Genomic DNA, 15,593 nt, shown 5'->3' with positions numbered 1-15,593 from the left:
ACTGGGTTTACACAAATGCTCACTGAATGTGTTGGCAATAAAATAAATTTTAAAAAATAAGTTGGATGTACTTAATTCATTTGTGTGGAACCTGTTGACAAAATAGATTTATGTAAAACTAATTAATAAAGCACAAGGTGGCTGAAAATATAATATTTGAATTAATCTAACTTAAATTTAACATTTTACTGCCACAAATAAGAAATGTGTTGAAGTAACTAATCTAAACTATCTAACCTGAAAATATATCATCTATGTTCATACAACATAACTTGATTTAGTTAGTCTTAAATATGTCTTGTTAATCTTAAGTAGTTTTTTTAAATTAGATGAACTAAAGATTTTTGCTTTAAACTAACATAATTCAATTTCGTGGAACCTGTTGACAAAATAATTTTAATTAAAGTCAACGTTTCATTTTTTTGAGTGTACTTGGTCCTTTCTAACTACATTCACACCCTGATGGATGTATCAGAGAGCAACTTGGGGTTAGTATCTTGCCCAAGGATACTTGACATGCAGACTGGAGGAGCCAGGGATCGAACCACCAACCTTCCGATAAGTAGGTGACCTGCTCTACCTCCTGAGCTGCAGCCACCCCATAAAAGGTAGCTACAGACAAAACGTGATCTGTGCTAATGTAGACTGGGTAATGTGTTAGGAATGAAACAAACATTTTTAATTGGATTTAAAATGATCAATCCACAGAGGACTGAATTCAAAGAAAATCAGAAAATGATGTAGCAGGATAGTCCATTTTACCAAACTTTCATTTTACCAAACTTTCAGCAACTCAAAATGCTACTCAGTAGTGTGTTTGTGTGCACGCCTGACACCTGACAGCAGCGTTCTACTGTATTAGGTCAGGTGCGTGTGGCCTACGTTCAGTGGTATCAGTTCATTCATCCTCCAGGAAATCGGAAATCTTGCATCCTCTTACTCTTTGCAAGAAGAATCAAATTCTTGTCATCCTGATGGGTTAAAGGCCTCTCCAGCTGTCCCAGAGTAACTGGTATAATATCTATTTTTCTTTCAGTTTGGTGATTATGGCTTGTAGCTCATGGAAATCAGACATCCAGCATCCAACTTATTATAAAACATCCCAGGAGCAATCAGAAGGTATTCACAATATAGAAGTGTGTTCTGAGAAGTATGTTCATTTATACTCTGAGGCCTCATCCTCCAGTCTTGCCCACCAGGTGGACTGACTGCCTGCAGTGGATTGGGAAGCAGCCAGAAGCAGAAGGTCCTGGAGGTCCTAACCTCCTGAGTATAGAATACTTTAAGCTGGAAAAATATGATTCAAATAAAATACAGTAGATTTGTCCTTTGCTTGATTGATGTCAAACATGAAAGCTGTTTCTTTTTTTATATATATTTTTAAATTTCAGTTATTGTGATGTGTTGTCCCATACAAGCAACGCCTACCCCCACACAGACACACTGGTTGGGATCACACGTCTCTACACTGTACACTGAGCTGTGCAGCCACTTTATGCTTTCTTTCATGCTCCCCCCCTCCACCATAATTGAAAACAGTTTTCCACACGCTCTCATCCACTGTGAGCTCTCTGTCAGTGCTAGTCGGATGTGCAGTTTTTCACGTCCCGGTCCATCTTTGCTGATCTCATGGTAAAGGTGGGCGTCAGTGGGCGGTACCGCTGTTGAGGCCGGCTCATTTTTGCATTGGAGGGAGTGAAAGTTAGAGAGCTGCAGCAGCAGCGGCAGAAGAAGAAAAACAGCTGACTTCAGACTTTGTTTTTACGCACCGTGCTGTTGCTGCAACTTCAGGAGGGACGGTCTTCAACGGAGAGAAGAAAAGTAAGTTCAGCCAGAGCTTGCAGCTCACTTCAAGAATGTAACTAGCCATTGTTACTGAGACAGGAAGCTTGCCTTGAAAGTTTTCTTTACGCCCTAAATTCAGCGAATTAAGAGTCGTTTTCGAGGTCTCAAAGTGCTGAAATATTATTACTGAAGCCATTACTATTGTGTGACTTTGAGCATCACATTGGAACTTTATGTAATATAGGTAAAAAAGTGAGTTAGTTTTCCGGAATTCAAGTTGTCACCACAGCCTCTAAAAACTTTACAAGACTCCTTCCTGGTGATGAAGATGCATCTGAAATTGGAGTGAACATATGTGTCGTACATGTTACTTTGAAGAAAAATTCATGCTAAAAATCCACTGCTGAGTTCCAGAGTGTCTACTTGCAGGGAAGCACTCTCCTCAGCGGTTTAGCAAAGAGCATGAGAAGACTGGCTGACATTCTTATAAACTGACATTTTGACCTTTGCAGCCAATGCACAGCTCTCCTCTAACAGCAGACTAGACTCATACACCTATCTGCAGAAGAGGATAAAAAAAAAAAAGGTTTCAGATATCAGGGTGTCCACTTCACTGAAGTTCTTGACATTTTGTTTTAACAAAAGCGAGCAAGAAAATTTCGGATCTATTGGTCCGTTTGATTAGAAGCCGCAGAGTGCCTGCAGCTTCACTCAGAAATAAACAAATGATCAGCTGGGGGGGGGGAGCCTGCTGTGTTCTTATGTGTCTCGCCTTACCTGAACTTTACCGTGTCCGTGCACACTGACCACGATTTTTTTTGTCATCACAGCGGTTTAGACTCACACATTGAAAGCAGACGCCAAGTCTGTGGGCTTCATTCCATCTGTTCATGTGTGATGTGTGTTGATTCTAGCTTGTGTAACTGCTGCCACGTTACAGTGAGGAGAGTTGAAGGCCTGCACAGTTGATGGATCATATGTTTTCTAACAGATGTTTTTTCCAACAAAAGGACAGGATTTTCCCTGGAGGCCAGCTTTTCTTCACTCACAGAAAACTAGTGGGCGATCACGAGAAATGTTTTACTCAATATAAGTCCAGTAAGTCAGATAGAAATAAAATAAGTCAGTTTTAGTCACTTATTTTTTTTAAACGTTTTAATGCAGATGTCATTATGATTGAGAAAAAATAAAGTCAACATACAGTACCATGAGCTTATAACGTGCGGACATGCACTTTTTTTCCTTTTCCTTTTTTCCTTTTCTTAAACTGCCAACAGAGCTGAACCAACACTAGATTGTATTTTGAGATAAGTCCGGTATTTGCGCACCTTTTAGCTCTGTATTTAGTCTCCACCGCCTCGTGAACGAAATATTTTACTTCTGCTAACGGGCCTGATGAAATCTATGAGAGTATAATCAAACAGTAAATCTCTTAACAGAAACAAGAGTGGAAATCTGTTTAAAGGCTTCACGGTACTGAAGAGAAGTGCAGAGTTTTGTGATTATTCTTTTTGGGGTTGTCATAATGAGAGACCCCTTTAACGTCACACAGCTATTTAATCTACTTTCAGCATAAAAATATTGAAGTGCGGGTTTAGGGAGGCTGTTTGAAGAGGCAGGTCTGTGATTAACAGCCTGACATTTAGTCCCTAGTAGTCCCTAATTCCCATAATGCAGTGCAGCATCATTGTTTGTTAGTTGGTTCACAAAAGGTTTCTCTGTGGACCTTTGTGGTTCTCAGACTGTAAAAGGACTACAAATATCATTGCAATTTTTTCTTCTCTTTTTGGCTTTTCATTAGCTCCAACCAAAATGCGGGTCATCCAGAACCTATATGCTCGCACTGCTGTTCTATTGGTGCTATTAAAGCTGTCAGTTGCACAGTATGAGCACCTCGGCTACCCCCCAGGCTACCCATACCCAGAACAGGAAGAGTACACGGCCCCGCAGCTGGATCCAGACACGCCCAGGATTCAGCTCCGACTTGCAGGGCAAAAGAGGAAACACAATGAGGGCCGAGTAGAGGTTTTCTACAACAACCAGTGGGGCACCGTCTGTGATGATGACTTCAACATCCATGCTGCCCAGGTGGTGTGCAGGGAGCTGGGCTACGTGGAAGCTGTCTCATGGTTGCCATCTTCTAAATATGGGAAAGGAGAAGGTACTGCAGGACTTTTCTTCTCATCAGCGTGGAAACATATTTAACATATATTCAACATATATAACATATATAACATATTTAACATATATTCACAATATAGATGGCATGTCTGGATGAACATGTTATTGATATAACCTTGTTGGCATTATTTTTTCAGTTATGTACTACTATAGTACTTAAAGACAAATAATAAAAAATATTTGTTATTTGAAAATAAAATTCCTTCCCACAGAAGCAAGGATTAATATCTATTTTGTCTCATCAGGACCCATCTGGTTCGACAATGTCCACTGTACTGGCAAAGAAAAGACTTTGGCACAGTGTCAGTCCAACGGGATCGGCATTTCAGACTGCAAGCACAGCGAAGATGTAGGAGTGGTGTGCAGCGACAAGAGGATCCCGGGATTTAAATTTCTCAACACTCTGCCCAACCATGTGGAGGTAAACTTACAAGGCCCAATAGTTCTATCCAACTTTTGTATTTCATGTGTTTGTTAGCTAGGATCTGCTGTGTTTGTTGTTATCTTGTGATGAACACCATTTAAGCCTTAGAAGCCTTTTTAAAGTGTACAAAAAATACTGGATCCAACATTTGTTCTTGTCCAAACAAATAGGTCAACCTCAATCTGAGATCCTGTGTTATTTCACAGCTTTACCAATTAATAAAGCTCTTCCATAATAGAATAGCACTAGCAGTATAACATATGGAGCTGCTGTACGTCAAACTCGCCTCTAAAAAAATTAATTTGGTTGAAAAACAGCTGCTGTGGACTAAAAGCCAGCAGCTCTCAACCACTATCTGTCCTATTAATAGTCCTTTCTGAATAGCCTGCATTGAAAGCGCGTTGGGGAAAGTTCACTGGTATTTGTTAGGTGTCAGACTTAAAACTTTCATAGCAGTTTGACTGGAACCTTTAAAAGCCCAGCTGAGCATTGCTTTTGGGCCTGCTAATGGGCTCAGAGCTAATTGCCTCCACAAGCAGAATGTTATCTTTCTGCTCACCGTGCAGGCCTCATAACAGTGCATTCCACTGTTATGAGCAAACTGCAAACCAGAACTAACTCTGCTTCTGTCTTACTGACCTGTTCAGTCGAGTTTTCCTTGTTTCTTTCCAAAAACAAATAGAAGGATTTAGTGTTGTTGATAAAAAAAAAAACTTTCTGAGTCTGTGATCTTGTCCTTCTGACTACAGACTTTGTTAAAGTTACTATGACTGTTGTTATGTCAAACAGAGGTGTGGCAATGTTTTTTGGCAAATTACACTCACCAGCCCCTTTATTACATTATTAGATACACCTGTTAAATTGTTGTTAATGCTGATGTCTAATAGGCCAATCACATGGCAGCAACTCAATGTATTTAGGCATGTAGACATGGTCAGGGCAAACTTCTGAAGTTCAAACTGAGCAGCAAAGTAAGGAAAAAAGGTGATTTAATGGACTCTGAACGTGGCATGTCTAAGTATTCCAGAAGTTGCTGATCTACTGGGAATTTTCCACACGACCAGAGAGCCCCAAAATATCCAGAGAAAATATCCAGTGAATGGCAGTGAAAATGCCTTGTTAATGTAAGGTTAGACGCCTGACTGCTTCAAGCTGATAAGAAGTCAACACTGACTCCAATAACTAGTCATTACAATCGTGGTATGCAGAAGAGCATCTCTGAATGCACATGTGCTATAGCAATGGAAATCACTGGCACACTTTGGATTCCTTAGTACCAACAAAGCATCATTTAAACACCACAGCCTACCTGAGTATTGTTGGTGACCACGTCCATTCCTTTATGACTACAGTGTACCCTCTTCTGAAGGCTACTTCCACCATGATAATGCACCATGTCGTGAAGCTCAAATCCTCTCAAGCATGCTTCTTGAAAATGACAATGGGTCCATTGTTCTCAAATGGCCACAGGCACCAAATACCAAATGTCAATCCAGTAGAGCACCTTTGGGATTTGGTAGAACTCAAGATTTATATCATGGATGTGTGGCCGTTAAATCTGCAACTGTGTGATAGTATCATGTTAATATGGGCCAAAAAGTCTCTTTTATCTAGTGGTATTTGTGGAACGAGCTTTCAATACTGTGAACGACCACTGGAAAAAAAAATAAGCAACAAAGCTTTAGGCAGAAGAATATTCAGCTTTCTTCAGGCTTCAGAGATCTGCTGAGCTTACTTGAACTCCACAACACATTTTTTTCAGACCTCAAATAACTTTGTGTCTTTTCAAATTCTGCTCCAGCGGATTCTGACTTAATTGCAATAGCTTTAGAACTTTTATCAGACTTTACATAGCTCCCTCTAGAGGCAGAAAATGTTTTTTTAATCACATATGTGATCATGCTCACTGTAAAAACACTTTAATTTGTAAAGTTGCATTACAGGATCAGATCCATCTAAACGACTGCCTTAAGTTTACAAGACTAAATATCAAGGTTGTGATTGTTCAGAGAGCCCAGCTGTAGAGCTCTACATGTCTCAAGTCACATTAAAAAAAAAAAAAAAAAATCAGACTCAGCTTTTCCACTCACTAAGAGGAATCACATGGGCCTCAGCGTGTAAAACACAGCCAGCTGGGAGCCCCACTCTGCCACACAGCCAGGGCCCAGCTTTATTATCTGGTGACGCACCAGTGTAGGGGCATTCTAGTGTTGAATGGCAGCTATGACGGCATGTCGCTGGGGATGTGGGGATGTGGGCTGGATGTAGGAGCACAGCTGCCTTTTCGAGTGATAGTAAGTTTATTGCAATGTCTTTAACCGTGTATACCAAGATAGCAAGCTACGTCAGTGGCATTACGTCAGGGCAAGCAAAGCAAGCAGTACTTGTCTAGTGAAATCTAAAAATAGATATCAATTAAAACATACTAAAGTAAAGTGTTCTTTCTTGTTTTATCTCAAACAGAGCTCTCTCATAAAGCTTTCCTGCTTGCATCCATCCTTTACATCACTGCCATCTTGTGGCTGCAGTTGCCTATTGTCTCTGGAAGCAGAATTAATTTATCCATTTCCAATTAACAATGTCTGAAGCTTGTCAAGCAGAGCAATCGGTTTTTTGGGGAAGCACACTGCAGATAAACCTCTGATCTTTGATGGGAGACTAGCGTGCTAGACAAGCTGCTGCTGGCCCCACTTTTACTCTACTGATATCAGTTATGAGCTGCACCTAGTATGAAAACAGAGCTAGCTTTATTTAGAAAGTAAACAAGCTGTCTCATTTATCACTATAAGAGTGCTTTCTCTTGCTTTTAATAACTGTTAATAACTTGTTTAGCATGCTAGCAATGAAAGCTTTAATGATGGGGAGATGGAACCCTGCCGTGTCTTTTTTTATTTTAATAAAACAGATAATTTGACTAAGTACAGGCTCCACTAACACTTTCAGATTAACGTCTTGGTTAATCAGTTCGGTTGACCAATGTACAAAGTTTAAGGAGCTGCTTTGCTAATACAAGCTTAAAAATATGTTTATTAAGCATTTTAAATAAAGATATAGGACTTCTGGAGCAGATTAAAAGCTGGTCTGGTCCTCAGCCACTAGAAACCCATAATTTTATAGAATATGATACTTTATTGTAGATTAAACAGAATATAAAGTGTTTAAAACCAGTTCAAACTGAAACATCCTCAATCGATATAAGGGTGACAGGGCGGGACATTTTAATCTGGTCCATTTTGTGTTATTTAAAACTAAAGGAAAATTTATTTACATTTAATTTAATTTTACTTAATTTTTATTTGTTTATTTGTTTATTTTATGGAGCTCTGGGAGGGCCATAGACTCTGCCTACCTTTCTGTAAAAGTTACCACATGCCATTAAGCAAACGTGGAGATGAAATGTGAATCCTTGCATGCACATTTTGGTGAACTTTGCAATCCCTGTGCAGATTGTTGTGTGTGTGTCTGTTTTTTTTTCTTTCTTTTTTATCTTCTCATAGAAAAAAAAGTGTTGTTTTCACTGTGACTTTTTTAAGAATAGCGGAAAAACGCATCTCATTCCACAAATTTGTTCTCTGAGGTATAGATGGATTACAGCAAACATATATTTAGCATTGTGTTTCAGACAGCTGGACAGTAAACAACACAGAGGCACAGCCTGTGCTCAGTCTGCATCTCCAGAAATATTTACAGTGGCATCTCCCTCGTGTTTATGTATTCCTCTCTGGCTTTGAGGAAGCCTGCTGCACTTCAGTTTATGCAGATGTGACTGCAGAGGCTTTTTGAGGCCTGACCTGCGAATGCATTTCATTCCATTTAAAACCAGTTTCAACATCAGTGAGTTTCAGGGTTTATGAAATGTGATTCTTGGCGTTGACCATTGAGGGCTGCTTCATTTATTCAAGTTAGAATAACAGTGATGCAGTCAGATTTGTCAGCCTATTTTTTTCATGTCAGCATTCAGAGAGGGATGGAAAACAGCAGGTAAAAAAAATGAGAAGATCAGCCACTGAAACAGGAATATTCTGAGTTGTTTGATTTTATGGAGAAGTGTTAAGTGATCTGCTGCACAAAGGGGCAGGAGGCACTCAGAAATCTCTCAGGAATCTCTGCCGTCCTGTGAAAAACCAAGCACACCTTTACTGCGTCCGCAGGGATTAGTATTGTAAGTAACAGCCAGGTCCTGCTAATCAAATACATTTGATGAATTGATCATTAACAAGTGTGAGCACCTCTATAAAAGAAGCAGTTTTAGCAGTTTTCTGGTGTGTAGCATGCCATAATCCCAGCAACGTCACCCAAGGTCAGCGTGTACAATGACGAGACAAATTGCAAACGACTCTAGAGCTACATCTCAGACTCTACAGTCCCCAGTCAGCATTTTTAATGTTGAAGGTAATGTAAGTATGATTAGAAAAAAACACTGAACAAGTATGGTTTGCTTGGAAGGGTACTCTGAGCAAACGAGAAGACTTCGAGAGCAAAGTTCCCAAGGAGCAAAGTTGGAAGTTTGACCACAATGCACAGCAGTACGTGTGGAGAAACATAGCATATCGACACAAATACTTCATGCCAACTGTCAAGCATGGTGGTGACTTCTTCTACAGCTGCATCCACTGATCACCTGGCAGTCATAGAGTCGACCATGAACTCCTCTGTATACCAAAATATTTAAGAGGCAAATACAAGGTCCTCCCCCGTGACGCTGATAAAGATAAGTAGAAGAGAATTGATGGATGGACAACTAAGTGGACTTCTTGTGCAGATACAAGTATAGTTAGTTCTAGGGGACATAATTAGTTAAACTGTCCATGTAGGGACATAAATAGACCTTTACTATACCCCTTATTTTAGAAGTTTAATATCATTACTATAGGTAACATAGAAAATGCTAACAATCTTTTTTTAATTTTCTGACCTATGATTCCTGACTTGAGATGTCAATAAATAAAATAGAATCCATACATCTAAATCCGATAAGTGAAAGATTCCCTTCTGCTTATTGAATTCAAGGTTGTCCGGGAGTTGGAGCCAATCCCATCTGCCTTTTATGGAACAGCTAGTCTATTGCAGTCTGCAGTCTATTGACAAGCATTTGCACTCACATTTACAGCTATGGACAATCTAGAATCACCAGGACTGCGAGAGGAAAGAGTACCCAGAGAGAGCCCAGGACTTTCTGGACCTTCAAATCTAGAAGGTACTAGAGTCAAACCCAGGACTTTCATGCTGTGTGGACAACATTGCTAATCACCACACCACTGTGTATTGTGATTTTCTCCACTTTTCAGTTTTGACAGTGAGGCATTAATGATGAATGAGTACAGTTCATATATAGTGGAGTTTTCTGTGACGACTGTGATGGAAACAGATTTTGATGATAAGATGCCTCTAAGGCAAATGCTACCTTGCTCAGATAGTCTCTGTTCTTCTGACATATCTTCTCGGGCTCATGCTAGAACAAGCAGGGATGAATTCAGAATTTGGAGATTAATACAAAGCTCTTTTCTGTATTTCTATTTTTTCTTTCACACCAGTTTTAGCCCTCTCACACTCTTTCCCTGCTGCTGTCTTTCTACTAAGAAGATTACAAGCACCCATGAAATCACCACAAGCAGAGTTCTGAGCTCCCATTTTCCTCTCTTTAGTCATTTTTTCCTCCTCTGAGCCCTTGAAGTCAAATCTCCCACTTTCCTTCCCTGTAAACCTCCATCCATGTCGTGGTTCAGCGCCATAAATTGCTTCCTTGTTACCCCTTTGGCATGTTTGTGCTATGGATTAATTCGTGGCTGCCCTTTGTGTCACAGCCTCAAAATGATTTGGACCGTTTCATTATTTTGCTCACACAGCTGGTAGATGTTTCTGCAGTGACGTAAAGGTTTTCGCCCTGAGGCATCACATTCTCACAGAGGATCTCAGGAGGATGTTTAGCCTCTGTAGAGTTATAAATTAGGCGCTCTCTCTGAGATCGGTGTAAACAGGGCCTCTCACGTGCAGGGGAGTTTGCTTTCACAAAAAAAAAGTGATTTCACGTGTAAGGACATTTGTCTTTTTGCTGTGTTCAGACAGTACAAAGCTAATTTACCAGGCACTTGTTGATGGCAATGGAAGGCATGTGTTTGATTGCTCTCTGTTTTCCTCGTCATATGCAGAACAGATTTCTCACATTTAATGCGCTGCAGATTTAGTCTGCCTGTTTTAACACTGTTCTTTTTCTTCCTCTCTATCATAATGTGCAAAATGTGTCACATCAGAAAAATACATTTGCTGTCAGACTAGAAGGCAGACTGTTAGATAGTCAGATATACACATATTCTTATGAGTTTCCAGCTGTGTCACTTGAGCATTGCAGTGGCTTTATTGTCTCTTTGTTGAGAGTGGCTGTGGAGCATGCCATCCTCTAATTGGAGGGTTGGTGGTTCGAACCCTGGCTGCTTCAGTCTGCGTGCCAAAGTATCCTTGAGCTAGATACTGAATCCCAAATTGCTTTAATGCTTTACTTGGAGTGTGATTGTTGGATAGAAAGCACTTAGATGTCACCTTGTGACTTTGGCAGTCCTCTGCATCTATTTTATAGCAGGGTAATGAACTGGATGAGTTTACAGGTTTTTATTTTTTTTATGTTTTATTTTTATGTGTTTGTGTGTTCTTGACACAAACACAATAAACAGAAAATGATGAAACTACTTACGAAGTGACCTTCTACAGCTGGGTATATTGTCTCAAAGTTTTCCAAAATCTTTCACAGAAATGTGAAATTATGTTACAGTGACATTAATTCTATTTATTTGTCTTCATCAAGTAGTGTCAAAACCTTACATATTTACATAATTTTTTCATTTTGTACGCAGCAGTTGCAAGCTCGTTTATATGAGTCCCAACAATATTGCTGCATTTTGTCATCCTGAGTATGGATATAGCCATATAACCTCAGTTCACGACAACAGTCACTTTACCTTATACTGTAAAGGTAAAGACCTTACATTATTAGGAGAAAAGCTCAAAATCAGACCATGCTGTATGAGGAAGCACCTTGCAACATTATGAAGGAATAACTCTCTTTTTGTAGGTAGTATTTTGTGCACACAAAAGAGCAGAGAACAGTTTAGGTGATGAACCAAAATCTCTGTTCTGTGTCTGTGCCACGTGGCAATCACCAGGGACTCAGTGTGGAAGTGCCAAGAGCTGCAGTTCCTCAAGGGGCTTGTTGAGATTGGGTCCAAAAGCAAGTGAATCTGCATACTCTTGTGCTAAAGCACCAAATTCCTCAAAAGACAACAACAAAAAATACTTTGCTGCTGACATATGAGGCTGTAGGATATAATTGCCTGATGGCCCCTTCACTTAGAAAGACGTTTGTACTGCACTGACTGCTGCGTTCAGTAAAAATGGCTGAAAATTTGTGTTGTGCTGGCTGCTGCACTCGGTCTGAACTAAGTCCTGGTCATAGCTCATGGTCTTTACGTGTAGAGTATGTGCCTACTCCCTGTGATTCTTCATTTCTATTGGTCGTTTGAAGCAAAAAAAATATAAAGATGGAAGTACCTATCAAGATGCCATCCACTGGTTTCTAAAGTCCTGTTTTGAAGCCTCAAGATTAATGTTTCTGACATCTTGGTTTCAAAAAGTCATAAAAGTCATACCTTCCACAAATCTTTAGCCAGTGAGCAAACAATGGATAATCCCTCATTTTGAAACGTAGTATGGCCAAAATTTTAAATAGAAGTTTAAATAGACTTGTCCTCTGAGCTGTATTTGAGTTATAATACTATAAGTGTAGTTGTCTTGCAGAGTGAAATCCTAGATTTTTGTTTGTATATTAGAAGCACAAACTGGGAGGTGTCTGTCTATGACACACACATACAGATGTATGGATGAAGCTTGCTCACCTGGTTTGCTAGTTTAGGTCATTAGAATCAGAATCAGAATCAGAATCAGAATCAGAATGGGTTTATTGCCAGATGTTGAGGTTTACAACATTAGGAAATTGCTGCGGTGCTTCAGTGCAGACAATAAGAATTAAAGTGCTATGTAGAAAGAAAGATATGTGCATGAGATATACATGAGATATATACATGAGAATAAGAATTATGAGTGCTACGTAGAAAGATATATACATGAGTGCAGGTGGTGATCAGTGCCAAACATATATACATGAGAGTAAGAATTATGAGTGCTACGTAGAAAGATATATACATGAGTGCAGGTGGTGATCAGTGCCAGACATGAAATGATGCAGTGACACAGCGTAGGGTCATGTGTTAGTGGCGGGGACAGTCATGTGGTTATTGTTCATGTGTCCAACAGCAGAGGGGAAGAAACTGTTCTTGTGGCGAGAGGTTCTGGTGCGAATGGACCGGAGCCTCCTGCCTGAGGGGAGCAGCTAGTAACTTATTCTTGCTAGTAACTTAGCTAATAACTTATTCTTGATAACTTATCCCTCCATCCTAGCATCACTCTGGACTGTTACAAAAGTAGATGGTAACAACAGTGAAGCTTTTTCCACAGACTGGCGGCCGATGCTGTGGTTGTCTTTCTTTCATATGCTAACTATAATTCGCATGTCAGCATGTAGCTTTTTTTGTACAGGCTTTGGTAAATATTGTTCTGGTGTAAAAAGGCTACCTGCGAGAGCAAGTTCAAGAAATAATCTTAAATTTATGAAAGAAAAGGAAATTTAAAATTGAGCTACAAAACAACAACAAAAAAAACCCCAAACTGGTTATTCTAGCTAAATGCCTGTCTTTTGGCTAACTCTAGTAGCCAAAGAATTAAAAATACTATTTAGATATGCTATTATTTGACAGGAATTACATTAAAATGGATAACTCCGACTATATGCTTGCTCTTGAAGTTCCACAGTGGCTAGGCTATTTTTAGCAGGTTGTGCTTTGTTTGTTTCAGTGGCAGCTGTGTGTGTAAATGGCTGTTTTTAGGCTGGGTTCATTTAATGTGCTGCACCTGCATCAACAGGGAAATGATCAAAAAACACAAATTTAAAATGGTAGTACTGATACAAGCCCAAAGAGGTGTTGGCGAATTGGTCTAAATGGCAGTTTCCATTAGGAATGTCCGACTCAAATATAATTTTTACCATCTGCTTTCCTGTAAACAGAAACCAGTGCTGAGAACTTTCACACAAGATGAGACAATAGATTCCTCCGAGCCAACTCCTTGTACCCAGCAATCATTCCCAAACGTGCCTTCATTTTCCACATTTTAATGTCACTTCATTTTAGAGCTATATAAAAGGGCTTAATTTCCATTCAATCATTGTCTTTGTAATTTACGCCCCAGTCTAGCTCAGTTGTCATGACTGTGAAACATCTGTTTCCAGTTTGGTTACAAAGGTTCTCTTTTAATGGAGGAATTGCAGACTGCAATGCAACATTCTCTGGATTCTGTAAAACACCAACTTCTAATGTTCCTATTAACATTCCAGCTGGTGGAATTCTGATTTTGAATAAAAGCTGGCTATCAATTAAACATGTTTCCATGTCATCACACAGATAGTGACTTGTAAAAATAATTCTGAAAACAAAGTAATGCCTAAAATTAAAGGTTGTTTTCTACAACTCTCAGAAAGTGACGTTACAACTAAATCCTACCCTGCCAATGAACCCAGAGCCTCGGTATTTCATGGTGGAAGTGAAGTGATTTCTGTGAGCAGAGTTGCTAAAGGCCTTTATTGGAGCCATATGTTTCTACTCTCTATGCACCTTATTGTTCCTTTCAAAAACAATCTGTACTTCACTTTGGGCTGAAGTGAAACTATGTAGTAACAAAAATTGTGTTGTATTTTGTACTCACACATGACTCTGTATAAAATAATGTAACTAAATAAATGGTGGTTATATTTCTTATGAGCCAAACCACGACTAAACCCTGTTGGTTGAAAGACCACAAGCATGTTAGGTATGGTATGTGGCAGCACATCCACAAGCACGCTTCTTCTAGTTTTCACCTCGTCTGTACTCACTACTGCTTACCAGAACTATCTCACAAAGCCATTTTACCCTTTTGAATGTCTTTCAGTCCAGTCATCTGGCCGGTACAATTTTTGTCCTTGTTAAAGTGGCTCAAGTCTTTATACCTCACAATAAAGACAAGAAGTGACTGTATAGCAGATGTCGATTTGTTGGAACTGATGAGGTGTCTGACAATGCCCTCCCTTTAACAGAATAAACCAAAAAAGTGTAACTATATGGAGCCTGCACTCCAAGGTTTCCATTTCAGAAACTGTTTGCAAAAAAACTGGAACAATGTCACAAATTCTCAATTTTGAAATGTTATGCTACTGGGAGGAAGGAGATTGGAAAGAATTTATTCAGTTTGATAGGCTATTTGTTATTTTAACAGTTGATAGATCATCTCCCTCTTACCTTTCAGATGTCATATGTGAGAATTATAGCCTAATACTTATCCAAAACACAGCATTTGTAATATTAAAAGAAAAACAACACTGACAATCCTCTAGGTGGTTGCCAGTGAGCCATCTAGGGTTGTCAGGGTTAGTCGTTAGACACATAGAAGGCTTAACTTTTAAATCAATAGTGTCAAATACATTTAGGCTTACAGTTCTCCATTTGGGGATGCCAAATGAGGGAAAATTCCACTTGAAGGGGTAGAAGTAAAGCTAACCCTATCCCTAAACAGGTCACGGGTGACCTGGAGGATTATTAAAGGTTGACAGTGTTTCTTGAATTGGTTAATTTGTTTTAATTAAACCTGTAACAGGGAGTAGTGGAGGCTCATCTGATTTGATTCATGTCTTTCTCTCCAACTGTCATCCCTAGACAGACTGGCAATGAACCACTTCAGTACCCATAATTCATGGCAGCTTGTTTTAGTCTATGTCTGAAAGCTGACTCGTGTGCAATTTCATCAGTGCAAAATATTTTCATCTGGTTCCCATAATTTTCTGAGGCATAAACATGTTGGTGTATACTCTTACCAGTCTTGGCTGTGCTTTTAGATTAGTCTAATGAGAATTAGATTGATGTAACTTTATTTAGGACCTAACTGTGATCTGTGACCTACCATATATTTCCAAGGAAAACAGAAAATCTGCGTATTTACTGGTGCAAATACTCCAGTACAAACATGCACTAAGGTGTCCTTGAGAGTTAAAAGCAATTCAGATTGTTCAAATGCCAATAAAGTGATCAGTTAAGCTGTTGTCTCAGGTGTCAAATTCAGTGGTAGC

The 15,593-nt window shown here is 39.4% G+C and overlaps 1 protein-coding gene across 1 annotated transcript in view; it reads left to right on the top strand.

Moving 5' to 3' along the window:
* The first annotated feature begins 1,720 nt into the window (after window positions 1-1,720).
* Window positions 1,721-15,593, top strand: part of LOC146696505 (lysyl oxidase homolog 2B-like) — a 48,197-nt gene continuing 34,324 nt past the window's right edge. Inside the window, exons 1-3 of the mRNA XM_085474623.1 lie at window positions 1,721-1,821; window positions 3,587-3,946; window positions 4,212-4,387. Coding sequence (XP_085330749.1) covers window positions 3,598-3,946; window positions 4,212-4,387 — 525 coding nt within the window. The 5' untranslated portion in view covers window positions 1,721-1,821; window positions 3,587-3,597. The remainder of the gene's footprint in view (window positions 1,822-3,586; window positions 3,947-4,211; window positions 4,388-15,593) is intronic.

This window comes from Copadichromis virginalis, linkage group LG12, assembly GCF_057382275.1.
Source record: "Copadichromis virginalis isolate Kocher_CV1m ecotype Utaka linkage group LG12, C_Virginalis_male_GT1.1, whole genome shotgun sequence".
NCBI lineage: Eukaryota > Metazoa > Chordata > Actinopteri > Cichliformes > Cichlidae > Copadichromis > Copadichromis virginalis.
This window is presented reverse-complemented; position numbering and strand designations above follow the sequence as displayed.